At 41.2% G+C, this 15221-nt stretch overlaps 1 protein-coding gene across 1 annotated transcript in view; it reads right to left on the reverse strand.

The window, feature by feature from the left end:
- Nucleotides 1-1446: 1446 nt before the first annotated feature.
- RSU1 (Ras suppressor protein 1) overlaps nt 1447-15221 on the reverse strand; it is a 198195-nt gene continuing 184420 nt past the window's right edge. The window contains exon 9 of the mRNA XM_070432347.1: nt 1447-2801. Within this exon, the coding sequence (XP_070288448.1) occupies nt 2699-2801 (103 nt within the window). The 3' untranslated portion in view covers nt 1447-2698. The remainder of the gene's footprint in view (nt 2802-15221) is intronic.

The raw sequence follows: 15221 nt of genomic DNA on the forward strand, positions 1-15221 counted from the left end.
GTAAACTCTTAAAAAAAAGTTACATCCCTATGTTCCATTCCTTTAAATTATTCTTCCCAATTATCAAAACTAATATTTTCAAATAGAAATGTCACATCTTTTTCCAGAAAAATGTTTTGCTACTTATTGTCAAATTGCTATCACTTATCTGGAGAGAAATTTATATTCCCAAAAGCAATGTGTAAGAATGTCTATCTCATGTTATTCCTCTAGCACTTAATACTATCTTTAAAATGATTGTACATATTCCATTGTTTCAGATTGCTTGATTTTTATTTTTTTTTATTACTAGTAAGTCTGGACTTTTTTTTGCACATATTTTGGAGATATTTCCTCCATGTAGACTTATGTGCATTACCCATATTTCTACCTAGAGTGTTCATCTTTTAAAAAATTATTCATGAGTATACTGATATTTTAATTAAACATTACATTAAACTATCATATATTTTATTTTGCTTTGTTGTTAGTTTAATTTTAGATGTCTTTCCAATCAACAAGTGAAGCGCTGCTCTTCCTCTTACAATTTCATGAGCAAAAAAAAACAATTAAAAAAATGAGGCTGAGGCAAAGACTGCACCTAGAAAAATCACATCAACTCTACTCCCAAACAGGTGGTGGCAACTGGGGACTCCTCTTCCCACAGCCAATGTTCTACCAGGGACTGATCCAGAAATAAGATCTTGATTGGTGGCCTCTCACATTCATACATTTCCTAAGTAACAGGATTTTTTGTTGTATTTTGAGTTTGGCTTTTTACATGTTCCAGTGGTCCTGGCCTTGGGGATCCCACTGTGAAAGGAGATGATGCTGGTGTAGATCCACTACCATTCTCGAGTACGTTACATCTTCACACACCTTTTGTTTCCAGGCATTCCGGTGTTGGCAGCCCTCTTAGCACAAAAATTCTGCTTGGATGTATTTTCACTTACACACGTGTTACTGTTGATAAGAACAAAGCTGCCTGTCACAGCTGTTAAACTATCAGTGCTGGATGACTCTGCAAGTGCCGTTTCTACACGGGTGTGGGGTAGAGTGTGCACATTTACACTTCTTTGGCATCACTAAATCCCCTTAGAAGAATGCTTTGATACGAGTGGATTTTTTGCAGTGACAAGAAACATACTTGAGCTTTTTTCTCTCTCCATTTCACAGCTCTTGACTGCCAGCCATGGGCAGAAGTCACCATTTGTCACCATTTCTTCAGCTAAGAAATGCTCCTTTCCAAAATCCCTTGGCAGAATCTCCCCAAGATCTGTTTTTCTGCTCCTTCCTAAATTAGCAACAGTCTTCAAAGAAAAAAAACAAAACAACTGACAAGTCAATATGAGAAGAAACTGGCTCTAATTTTGCATTTTTTCATGGAAAGTTTCAGAGTTTATTATCTATAACCAATAAAAGTGGACAAGAAAATTTGCAGGAAAAAGTAAAAAATGTGTATACACATAAGAGCAGATTGTTCTTTATTCAAGAAGCAACACATGATACAAATTCAAGATTTTATTAAAATCATTTGTAAGTTAAGTTAACATAATATCTCAGTGGTGCAGGGACATTTTTAATAACGCGAAAGAATGAGTTATGTGAATAAACAGAAGAGTGAACAGTGTTAACTGTGACATTAAATGATTACATCATTTCATTATTCTTTGGATAACAAGCAGCTTTGTGAACATCTATTCAAGGAACTGAAACCTGTGCCTACTATGAAATTTGCAGTTGAATTAGAGCTTTGTTTCCTGCCTTTGGTAATTTTAAGGAAACAAATGGAAATGGTTTTAAGAACTTATAAAAATCTACCACCTACCAAAAGAAATTAAAAGGTAAGGTGGCAAACACTAGGAAGAAAAGTGCCAACCCCTCGCAACCCCCATGCAGCTGAAAATCCACATATAACTTCTGTTGTTGTTCATCCTCACCTGAAGCTATTTTTCCATTGATTTTTAGAGAGAGTGGAAGGGAAGGGGAGACAGAGAGAAACATCGATGTGAGAGAGACACACTAACTCTCGCACACACCCCAACCAGGGCTGGGGATCGAGCCTGCAACAGAGGTATGTCCCCTTGGCTGGAATTGAACCCAGGGCCCTTCAGTCTGAAGGCTGACGCTCTATCCACTGAGCCAAATCGGCTAGGGCAGTGGTCGGCAAACTCATTAGTCAACAGAGCCAAATATTAACAGTACAACGATTGAAATTTCTTTTGAGAGCCAAATTTTTTAAACTTAAACTATATAGATAGGTACACTGTTATTAACTTAATTAGGGTACTCCTAAGGCTTAGGAAGAGCCACATTTAGGGGGCCAAAGAGCCACATGTGGCTCGTGAGCCGCAGTTTGCCAGCCACGGGGCTAGAGCCACATATAACTTTTGACTCCCCCCAAATTTAATACTAATAGCCTACTTTTGACCAGAAGCCTTACCAATCACATAAACAGTTTAACACATATTCTATATGTTATATGTATTACATACTGTATTGTTATAATAAAGTTAGAGGAAAAGTCTCATTAAGAAAAATCATAAGGAAGAAAAAATACATTTACAGTATTTATGGAAGAAATTCCATGAATAAGTGGACCCATTCAGTTCAAACCAGTGTTGTTCAGGGGTTAACTGTATTTGTTTGTGGGACAGAGCAAGAGAGAACAGAAGCAATAATGAAAAAAGAGACCAGAAGTCCAGGTCATGCGAACCCCTTACTTATTCTTGGCTGTCAGGGGTTTCCGGCTGATCTTTTTCGATTTGTCATTATTTTTCTTCGGTGGTTCTGGATTTGCCTGCATGTGTCTGCCGTAGAGACTGAAAAGAAAGAGAGAAACAGTGAGATCTCCCTTCCTAATACAAGACATGCTTGTACTGGTAGAGCTTTAAACAACAGATTCATCTCCAGGAATACTCACTAAGCCAAAAAAATAAAAAAACAAAAGATCAACTGCTTTCTCTGGGTCATTCACTATATTTAAGAACAAAAAATTCATTCTCTCTCTCTCTCTCTCACACACACACACGCACGCACACACACACACACGCACACACAGCACTCCAGGAGGTCCAGTTCTGGAATTTCACAGTCATTGGCGGGGTACAAAAACACTGAAGGAAGAGAGACACAGGCCTGTGAGAACTGATAATGCTTAGCCCAGACATTCCAGACAGAATCTCAGAAGGCTGTGAGTGTTTAAGTAGACAATGACAAAAATTGGGTAGAACTGGAGAGACAGAGTATCCATTTAGTGAAAAGTGAGCATCCTGCCTGGCCGAAAGCTCGGGGGCTGGATAATATGACAGAGAGCAATGGTGTCCGAGCCCGCGCTGGCTGCTCAGGCCTGATGGATAGTGCTGGGGTGGCGACCACACATCAGTGTCGCCTTAATAAGTACTGCTGATTAAATGTTGACAGAGCGCTCTGCAATTACGGTGATGGCATTCGTTGCAGAGCAAGCTAGCTCTGTGGCTGAGAGGATTGAAATGAACAGCAGATAGTAATTAATTGATAATTTATGAGTAATTCTGATTAAACTGAATTAAAAGCCACCCTAAAATAATACAGCTCAACCTCAACTCCCCTGACTGATATAACTGTGTCCCCAGGAGCCCGGCAGGTGTCCAGCCTCAGGAGGAGAGGCATTGCCTGACTCTGCTTGTTGCAGCTGACTTGTGCCAAGTGAAGAGGGATGACACAAAGACTGACCTCCATATTCAAGTTTTTCCTTGTCCTAAGGCCCATTCAAGGAAGCGATGCCCTCCCTGACACTCACATTTCACCAGCGCACAGTGCAGCACTACTTGGCATGTACGTATCTCTCGATGACACCGGAGGGCCAGCTGAGGGGTGGACCTGGCACACAAAGTTGGACAACTGATCCAGTGCTTAGGGAAAGCTGGCCACTAGGGTTTTCATAGGTGATCCTGTATTCTGTCTCTTCCAGAAGTTTCCAAGCACCTCCTTAAAAGTGGTCTAAAGACCAATAGTGATTTGAAGACAGGTCTCTGCTCCCAGGAGCTCAGAATGCAGAGCCTGGAGCTGGCGGGGGACAGTGGAGCACGTACACCCAGCCAGGTGCGGGATGCTCGCCAGGTGCAGCAGAGGCCCAGACCTACCCAGGCCAACAGGGGGCCACCCTGAGCTTCTACAGGAAAAACTCCTCCTTCCTCAAGAGACTCTGCTACCAAGAAAAACAGATCCTTAGGCCCATGTTTGCCCCTTTCCCTCACACTTCACAAATGCCAGGTTTCCCTGAAGTCTACATCATGGACACCAGGGGCCCTGGATCCCAGATGTAGAACCACTGGTTTAGGCAAAGAGGCAAGTCCCGCCAGTCCAGCTTCACTGACATGGCCACCTCAACCCAACCCAGGGCTGTCCCTGTCCCAATCCCCGGAACCTATGATTGCCACCTTATATGGCAAAAGGGATTCTGCAGAGGTGATTAAATAAAGATCTTGAGATAGGAATATTATCCTGCATTATTTGGGGGAGGGGGGCACCTGCACACCCCCTTCTCTCATCCCTCCAGCATCCCTCCCAGGTGCATCTGACATGGAGAGGAAACCCTGAGCCAAAGTAGACTTGTTGATTATAGTCCTTGATCACACGGTCTCTGAAGCATACTTATGGACTACCAGCCTGACCTCCTCATGCTCAGGGGCTTGGAGCTCAGTGCGATGTGCCGGGAGGGAGACCTCTGGTCTCTAGGCTCCTCTCATTGGGCACAAAGCAAAGATCTGAGTCTACTCTGTGCATTCACATGGCCCCAGGATCGTCAGTTATCCAGCTTTCTTACAGCTTCATGTAGCTCTCCTCTACTTTCTGAGTCCTAATCCCCATAAGGGAAAAAAGGATACATGTTCTTTAGGATGTAAGGATACATCAAACTTTAAAAGTTACAAAAATCTGCATAAATACAATGCCACGGTTCCTCACTTGGAAATGCAGGGCACTTAGGCGCTAGAAAGTGGTAATGACAAAAATGAGGTGGGAGGAAGGAGAAGCAAGATTTGCTAAGGGCCTGCTATACCATGTCCTGCCTCGTAGGCCTGGAAGGCTTCCCAGAGGGGTGGGGGTTACCTGGACCCTGACAGCGGTCATCTAGCAAAGTCATTTCAGAAGAGGATGCAAAAGCTCTCAGGACTCAGCAAGGCTCCCCTTTTTACGAAGGAACTGGAATGTTTCAAAGTTTCCATTCCTGCCTTTTTCTATGCAGACCCCACTTTGTGCCTTAACTTCCTGGGGCTTCATAGCAAGTCACTATGAAGGGCCAGGTGCACAGCAGTGCTGAACCTGATGTTTAAATCCGAGTTTTGTCACCCCCTAGTTGTTGACTCTGGTCAAATGATTGCATCTCTCACTCTCACCGTGCCTCGGTTTCTCCATATGTAAAAAAACAAATGACATGGTTTTTCTCGCAGGGTGGCTGTGGTTAGAAGAGCCAGCACCAGGACAAGCCTATTGCAAGTGGCCAGCAAATGCCTGTTGAAAAATAGGACCGACGTGGGGTTACAGTCAGAGAGCTTAAATATAGATAATTATATGATTACTTTACTTCTTAAGGGATTTTTCCTCTAAAAAAAAATAACAAGGCGTTTTCTATCAATGCAAATCCCCAAGCATCTCTGGAAGAAAGGTCTTAATCCCCTTTGAAGAAAGCAACCACGGCAGAGCTAAATGCAGCGCCCCACTTCCTGGGTGAGTCACCGCAGAGCCGGGATGACACTGCCCTCCCTTCTCTGCGTGATCCTTTCACTCCTCCAGCTTTATGGGCAGATGCAAGTCACTGCTTTACTAAGCGGCTAGTCCCACGTGGAGACGTCACTGTGGCAGAGCAATAAGGACAAGAGTCTCAGGGTCCAGAGCCTCAGACTCCATTCCTGGCCCTACCAGTGATTAGTCCTGGGGCCTCCATCTGGGAAGTGTGGTAGTCAGAATAATGGCCCCCAAACGTCCACATTCTAATCCCTGAAACCTGGGAATGTATTACATTGCAAAAGAGACTTTGCAGAGGTGATGAAGTTAAGGATCTGGAGCTGGAAAAATTAACCTGGATTTTCTAGGTGGGCCCAAGGGAATGGCAAGAGTCCTAGAGGGAGGCAGGAGGGTCAAGGTCAGAGAGATATTTGAGCCTGTGACTCTCCTGGTTTTGAGGACGGAGGAAGGGGCTCCTACCCAATGAATGTAGGTGGCTTCCAGAAGCTAGAAAGGCAAGGAAATGTTTTCTCCTCTAGAGCCTCCAGAGGAAGCAACATTGTGAACCCCTTGATTTCAGACTTCTGACCTCCAGAACTATAATACATTTGTTTTATTTTCAGATGCCAAGTTCATGGCCACTTGTTACAGCAGCAATAGGGAACTCATACAGTAAGTGAAACCCTCTGGGTCATACACACGGCAGCCCAGGGAGATGCTCCTTAATTTAAGCAGAAAAAAATAGAAACTGTCTGAGGTAGCACTGAAAAGAAGGGAAAGTGAAAAACTACATTTCAGAAAAGACTCAAAGTGTACCCAAAGGAGTAATGGGTACTGTTTCTACCAGAAGAAGGGGAACAGGCGGGCAAACTGTCCCCTCTTTACTATAGTTAGACTCGATGGTCCCGGCCCCCTCCATTCTCTGAAGCTAACACTCACGGCTCATGTTTTGAATGTATCTGAGTTTAATTTATAGAGGGTCACTGAGTGATGACACAGAGAGGTCAATGCTACTGAAAGAAGTTTTCTTATATGCAGTTCCTGAGAGGAGGGGGATATACCACACCATGCAGGGCCACGTGGGGAAGTACGAGGGTCAGTCAGGAGACAGAAGGAGTGTAGGAGAGAGCAGGGCCTGGAAAGGAATGGGTGAGGTAGAGTAGGCAGGTTTGAGAGAGTTTAGAATTGGAGAGTTTGAATAATCTCAGTGGCCTCTGGGCCACAGGGATGGTCTAGTTGTCCGATACGGGGGAGAGGGGAAATGTTGTCTTGGTGCGTGTACTTTAGATAAAGGGGGTGGCTAGGGGTATGGGCTTTGGAGGGGTTGGTTTGTATGTGAAAGGCATACCTGCAGGCATGCTGGCTGCTGTCTCTAGGAGTTAACTAGCCCTGGGAAGGGCAGCCTCTCCCCAGCCAGCAAGACCTCCATATGTCAAAGCTTCATAAAATATAGAAAAGACATGATTAGTTTAAAATAGCCCACAGCCTTTGGGGTGGATTTTTGTCCTCCTGATTACCCGTATCCTCCTCTTGTGAAGTACTTTTCCCTTAGGGCCTCAGTGACTACAGTTGCCTCCTCCACCTGGGAAATTCCAACCATCCTTCAGACCCTGGCACAAGGCACTTCCCAGACTAGCACATCGCCTCCGCACTCTGCTCAGATGGACTGTCCCGCCTGCCCTGAGGGTCCCCGGGGAACAGTCCCAGTCTTCACTTACCTCTCCTCCCCACACCCTGCCTGGCTCTGAACGATGTGTGACTTCAGGCAAGTGACTAACTTGCCACAGTTCTCATTTGCAAAATGAGGATAAAAATTTGCTGCTATGTCACAAAGCTTTGGAGAAGATTAACTCCGACATGGACAAGGTCTTGTCTATTCAGGCACGCAACGGGTGTTCCAGGCTGCTACGCTACTTTAACTTCTCTTGAAGGTCCATGACTCAGGCCAAGATGGCCAGTTCCTTCCACTTCTGAGCCACTGCCTCATGCACAGAGCACAGCCAGGAATGCCACTTGCTTTGCCATCGATCCCTTCTCAGTGGGGATTCTGGTGGGCAATGAAATCGGCCATGCCAGCTTGAGAATGTTGGCAAAGGGAACCTGGCTCAAGGTCACCAATGTGGCAGCTGCCGCCAGTGGGCAAACTCTTTAACCAAAAAAATGAAGAGAACCTATGGCACAGTCTTAGAAAATCTCTCCCCTGAAATCTGAGGTTTCTAGATGATCACTGGGAGATGATTAAGGAGGAGAAAAGAAGCCAAAAAAGAACAATCTAAAATGACAGGAAAGGGTCCATTACGCTCAAGGGTCTGATGAACAGGCTCCTGAGGCTGAAGAGAATACAGAAGGCAAGATGTGTGTGCATGCCCTTGTGGTGGGTCATGAGCGAGCCAGTACCACTAGGCCCTAAGGGCTCTCCATTCGTCCCTTTGGGATGGGCCCTGCCCTGAGCAGTCACCTGAAGACTCCTTGCCAAAGACCAGCATTAGAGGAATCATCCCCAAGTGATTCAGGGACTGCTGGGGTCACCAGCCTGATCCCTTCTGAGGCATCCTGTGCAACCAGCCTGCACACTGGCCACTTGAAGCTCCATGCAACTGAACACTCTGCCTGTGTTCATCTAAGACTGCACAGGAGAAAATTCCAGCATGCCAAAATCAGAATACATTTTGCAAACAATTATCATATTAAGCAGGATGGTAAGCATGCTTTTCTATTATTGATAGGTACATTTTATTTATTACGTGTATCTTCATTAGAAAAAAATTTGCATGTCTTATCATTTCTGTTGGATCTGAGGGTCTCTTGTGGACCCTCAATCCCTTCTTGGCTGCAGCAATGAAGACCAGAGTGGACCACCTCATTCCTTCTTCAAAATTGCCTCCTTGGTTGCAATGCACTATCCTGGCTGCTATTCTCTCTCTGGACACTTCTTTGATTTTTGGGTTTCTGCATTTATCTCTTTGTGTTCTCTTCCCTGGAACAACCATCTAATTTTATAGCTTCAACTATTATTTCTGAGCAGCAGCCCTCCAAGTCCCCGCCACCTTCAACCCCTGCTGTGCCTTGTTCCCACCTGGACAAGTTGCTCTAAAACACAAACAAAGCATATAACAGGTCTCTACCCCAACTTCCAGTCTGTCCCTCTATGTCTCCAGACCTTCAGGGTCAAAACTGAAGTCACCACTGAAGTCATCTTGACGTCTGCTTCTTTTTCCTGTCACCACATGAGTCAAGTTTGACTGACACTTCCTCTACAAAAGACATTCTTAGCCTGGGACCAGGAAAGTATCTGAAACTCCAAGCAAAGCTGAATTTTTCAGCAGAAGGGGAACAGTTCTCATTAGCTTCTCAAAAGATTCATAACGCAGTGGATTAATTAGTCGCTTTATGGTGCGTATTCTTACTTTCATCACCCAAAGATCTTATCCATTCTTTTCCTCCTATCCTAATCCAGGTCCCTATCACATGGCCACTGGATTATTATAATGGGTCCCTTTTTTGTCTCCCTGATGCTAATCCATTCCCTCCTCTAATGTGTCCTACACACAAGTGACAGAATAATCTCTCCTTAGTTTACTCATGAAAAACAGCAGCCCCTGCCCATGGGATCAAGTACCCAGCCTGGTATATGGCATACAGCCACCACAGAACATGCCATGTCACACTTAACTTACCCAACCTCATCTCTGTTCACTAACACACCTGCGTACAGTAAGGCTGGTCCGGAGACAGGCAGCGTGGAGTGTAGGAGAGAGGGACCGAGTGCGAGTTCTGCCACATATTAGTTGAGTAACCTAGAGTTGCATCTCTTTCCAGAATATCTATTATCTTAGCTGGCATATGGGAGTATCTGCACGTCTGCCTTTCAGGTGTATCTGGCCATCAGACTTGCTTCAGTTCACTGAAATGCTGTGAAAAATACAGAAGTGCTAAATCAACCCGAGGCCTGGGATTGGCTTTCCTGCCCGCCTGCACACCTTTTGGTCCTTTTTTTGCTGATCTGTGTCACTATTTCTTGGAATGCCTGTCTGAGTCTTTTCTGTAGTTCAGATCTCATTCATATTTTTAGGCATTCCACAGCCTCCTCCACTTCCCCTGTACCCTGATTTCTGTGGGATTTATCAGGTTTTCACCATTAAGTCCTTGATGATTCCTGCTCCTGGCTTGCTATTTCGAAGTATCAGTAGAGTGCCTTTACAGGGACACATTAAAATATGGCTACCATTTGTTCAACATTCACTGTCACAGCAATCCAACGAAGTGGAGGCTTTATTGTCTTCATTTTTCAAATGAGGAAACCGAGGTGTAGCCAGTTTAGGCCCTGATCCAACCCAGGCAATCACTCCCAAAGATCAAACTCTTGATTCACTAAGTTATCTTGTTTCCCAACTTTGTGGATTTCTCAGTTTTGTCTTCCTAATAAGCTGTCCACTTTCTTGAAAGCTGACTTCACTTCTAATGCATTCTGTATACTCAGGCACTGCTAGGAGCACATGTGTGCTAGGTAAATATTGTGTTTCAGAATGCCAGGTATGTGAGAGGAACAATATGCTGTTCTTAAGTCATGTGCTCACGTCATCTGCCTCCCTCATGTTGTTTTAGTGGTTTCCATGGAAAGTCCTTACACAGACCAGGAAAAGAACCAATTTTAAAGTCTAAGTATATGGCCAGTGACAATGATGAAGAGAAATAATTTTGTTTATACTCTGTAATCTTATGGTAGGGTGCTAAATTTAAAATCTCCACAAATAAATCTGCGGACAGAGTGGGAAGCCGAGATTATTAATAAGCATTTGAAATAACTTTATCCCATCTAGAAGCTAGGAGGGGCTGGTGACAGAACCTTAGCACATAAACTGCTGAGTCTTAAAGAAAAAAATATTAACAGTTAGCATATTCTCATGAGAAGTCTCATTAATTCAAAAAGCAATGGTTTTTGGAGATCAAACCTCCAAGTGATGGTTCCATGTAATTCACTAACGGTAATATGTGTCTTTCACATTCACATTATAACCAACACACAGTATAAAAAAGAAGCATAAACATACAGTGCCAATGGCATCTATATAAATAGCCAAAAAACATATAACAGCTGGCTTAGAACAGATGTTAAGCTACACAAAAATATAAAATATAAAGCAGATTTTAAAATATGCCGTATATTCTAGACTCGCTATCTGCCCCACTGAAGGACAGAAACAAGGATTCTGGCAGACCAAAACTAACAATCTCATGCACAAAAGATGCTCATTAAACTTCATCATCCTGTCTACTTTAATGACGCTTTTACTTAATAAAAATTCCCAGAGCAGTTGCAAGGATATTAGGCAAGGTCTTTGGTTATGTATCAGAGGTCTGAGCTGTCACCAGCAAGCATGCAGTTCAGAGGTATGGTCCCTGGGGAAGGAGCAAATACAGCTTCCACGGAATACATGCAGAGAAAAATCAATAACTGCACCTTGCTTCCCGCTTAAGCATTTAAGAAAATAGGTAATCCTTTTAAATTAAACTACAAAATGCTAAATGTTCCAATTCCAGAATAAACCAAAAGGAAAAAGAAAACAAGTCTAATGGATTGTTTAAGTTCCCAAATAAGTTACTTCCTTAATAGATTTCATATCTGGAGATTAAATAATATTATTTATAAAAAGAATTACTAGTAATCTAGTACTTGCAACTGTAGAGATTTTTATAAAAAGATCCAACTGCATGTTTCTATGTGTTTATAATACACAGATATACAAACCTATTCATAAATGTGAGAAAGAAAAACAATTTTATATTTGCATACATCCTTCAAAATGATTCCTAAAACAAAACAAAAAACTACTACTTTAAAATTCACTAACTTGAATCTGTCTCTAAAAGCTAAATAATAAATACCTAATAGGTCCTTTTAATATGGATAGCTGGATGTTAATATTATATAATTACAAATTACTGTTTTTGTCCATATCACATAACCCACTTTAAATTTCACATTCTGCCAATACATACTTGGCTGGAGAGATTACAACAGTCAGGGTAAGTGTGAGGCACTACTCAAAATTTCAATATATTTATTCATTCTTTTTATTTTTTTTATTTATTGTTGATAGTATTACAGATGTCCCAGCCCCTAACCTACCACAGGCCTTCACCTATTGTCTGTGTCCATGGGCTATGAATATATGCACATAAGTGCATTGGTTAATCTCCTCCCATCCCCCCTCCCACCCTCCCACACCCCTTCCCTCTGACATCTGCCAGTTTTTTTTCACGCATCTATGCCTCTGGACTTATTTTGTTCATCAGCTTATTTTGTTTATTGAATTCCACATATAAGTGAGATTGTGTAATATTTGTCTTTCTCTCACTGGCTTATTTTGCTTAGCATAATGATCTCCTGATCCATCCATGCTGTTGAAAGGGTAAGACCTCCTTCTTTTTCACAGTCATATACTTTCCATTGTGCAAATGTACCACGGCTTTTTTATCCACTCATCTGCTGATGGGCACTTGGGCTGCTTGCAGATCTTAGCTATTGTAAAATAACACTGTTATGAACATAGGGGGTGCATAAATTCTTTCTGATTGGCATTTCAGGATTCTTAGGTTATAGTCTCAGATGAGGGAGCATTGGGGCAAAAGGCAGTTCCATTTTTAATTTTTTGAGGAAACTCCATACTACTTTCCACAGTGGTTGCACCAATCTACATTCCCATCAGCATTGTACTAGGGTACCCTTTTCTCCACATCCTTGCCATCACTTATTGTTTGTAGATTTATTAATAGTAGCCATTCTGACAGGTATAAGGTGATACCTCATTATAGTTTTAATTTGTATCTCTAAGATGAATAGTGATGTTGAGCAATTTTTCATATGCCTATTGGCCATGTGTATGTCCACTTTGGAGAAGTGTCTATTCAGATCCTTTGCCCATATTGTAATTGAAATGTTTGTTTTCCTAGTGTTGAGTTGTATGAATTCTTTGTATGTTATGGAAATTAACCCCTTATCAGATGTATCACTGGCCAATATGTTCTCCCATATATTGGGTTTCCTTTTTATTTTGATGATAGTTTCCTTTGCTGTAGGAATCATTTTAGTTTGATGTAGTCCCATTTGTTTATTCTTTCCCTTGTTTTTCTTGCCCTAGCAGATGCATCAGTGAAAATCCTGCTATATGAGATGTCTGAGATTGTACTGCCTATGTTTGCTTCTAGAATTTTTATGGTTTCATGACTTACATTTAAGTCTTTAATCCATTTTGAGTTTATTCTTGTGTATGGTATAAGTTGGTGGTCTAGTTTCAACTTTTTGTATGTATCTGTCCAATTTTACCATCATTATTTGTTGAAGAAACTGTTTTTACTCCACTGTATGTTCTTGCCTCCTTTGTAAAATATTAATTGACCATAATGGTGTGGGCCAATTTCTGGGGTCTCTGTTCTGTTCCATTGATCTATATGCTTGTTCTTATGCCAGTACCAGATTGTTTTGATTACAATGGCATTGTAATATAGTTTAACATTTGGTATTAAGATTCCTCCAACTTTGTTCTTCTTTCTCAAGATTGCTGTGGCTATTCGGACATTTTTGGCTCCATATAAACTTTTGGAGTATTTGTTCTAGATCTGTGAAGTATACATTGGTATTTTAATAGGAAATGCATTAGATATATAGATTGCTTTGGGTAGTATGGACATTTTAATGATGTTAATTCTTCTAAACCATGAACATGGTATATGCTTCCACTTGTTTGTATCCTCCTGTTTCCTTTTTCAATGTCCTATAGGTTTCTAAGTGCAGGTCTTTTACCTCCTTGGTTAAGTTTATTAACAGTTATCTTATTGTTTTTGTTGCAATGGTAAATGGAATTTTTTTTTTTTTTTTTTTTTAGTTTCTCTTTCTGAGGATTCATTATTGTTGTATAAAAATGCCATCGATTTCCAAGTGTTAATTTTGTATCCTGCTACATTGCTAAATTCATTTATTAAATAGATTTTTAGTGGAGTCTTTAAGGTTTTTCTCTGCACAATATTATGTCATCTGTAAGTAATGACAAGTTTATTCCTCCTTTCCATTCATATGCCTTTTATTTTTTCTTCTTGTCTGATCGCTGTGGCTAGGGCTTCCAGTATGAAGTTGAATGAGAGTAGTGAAAGTGATCACCCCTGTCTTGTTCCTGATCTTAAGGGAAACACATGTCGTTTTTGTCCATTGATTATGATGTTGGCTATACGTTTGTCATATATGGCCTTTATTAAATTGAGGTATGATCCCTATTCTCACTTTGCTGAGTTTTTATCATAATTGGATGCTGGATTTTATCGAATGCCTTTTTTGTCTATTGTTATGATCATGTGATTTTTATTCTTTATTTTGCTTATGTGATGTATCATGATTATTGATTTGCAAATATCGAACCAACATGGCATCCCAGAAATAAATCCCATTTGGTCGTAGTGTATGATCATTTTAATGTTTTGCTGGATCCAATTTGCTAATATAATGTTCATCAGGGATATTGGCCTGTAATTCTCTTTCTTTGTAGTGTCTTTATCTGGTTTTGGAATTAGGACAATGCAGGCCTCATAAAAAGAACTTGGAAGTCTTCCCTCTTCTTGAATTTTTTGCAATAATTTGAGGACAGGTATTAGTTTTTCTTTAAATGTTTGGTTAAACTTCACTGTGAAGCCATCTGTACTGGGACTTTTGTTTACTGGGAGTTTTATTATTATTATTATTACATCAATTTCATTATTTGTTAATAGCCTATTTACATTTTCTGATTCTTTCTGGTTGAGTTTTGAAATAGTCTATGTTTCTAGGAATTTGTCCATTCCATCCATCTTGTACAGTTTGTTGGAATCTAATTGTTCATAATATTTTTTTCATAATTCTTATGTGATGTCAGTTTTTACTTCACTGCTTTCATTTCTGATTTTATTTATTTTGGTCCTCTCTCTTTGTTTCTTGATAAGTCTGGCTAAATGTTCATCAATCTTGTTTATCTTTTTAAAGAACCAGTTCTTGGTTTCATTGATCTTTTGTATTGTTTTTTAGTCTCTATGCCATTTATTTCCACTCTGATCTTTATTATTTCTTTCCTTCTACTTACTCTGGGTTTTTCTTGTCATTCTCTTTCTTTTTTAATTTTTATTGTTTTCAGAGAGGAAGGGAGAGGGAGAGAGAGAGAGAGAGAGAGAGAGAGAAATCAATGATGAGAGAGAATTATTGATCAGCTGCCTCCTGCACACTCTCCACTGGGGATCGAGCCCGCAACCTGGGCATGTGCCCTGACTGAGAATCAAACTGAGACCTCCTGGTTCATAGGTCGATGCTCAATCACTGAGCCCTGCCTACTGGGCTCTTTCTAATTCTTTTAGATGTAGAGTTAGATTGTTTATTTGAGATTTTTCTTGTTTCTCTAGGTAGGCTTGTAATGCTATGAACTTCCCTTTCAGGATTACTTTTGCTGTGTTTCATGGATTTTGGTTTGTTGTGTGTTCATTTTCAATTGTTTCCTGGAAATTTTTGATTTCTTCCT

Source organism: Myotis yumanensis, unplaced genomic scaffold, assembly GCF_028538775.1.
Source record: "Myotis yumanensis isolate MYYU_CA2020_CCGP unplaced genomic scaffold, mMyoYum1.0.hap1 SCAF_1, whole genome shotgun sequence".
In the NCBI taxonomy this organism is placed as follows: domain Eukaryota; kingdom Metazoa; phylum Chordata; class Mammalia; order Chiroptera; family Vespertilionidae; genus Myotis; species Myotis yumanensis.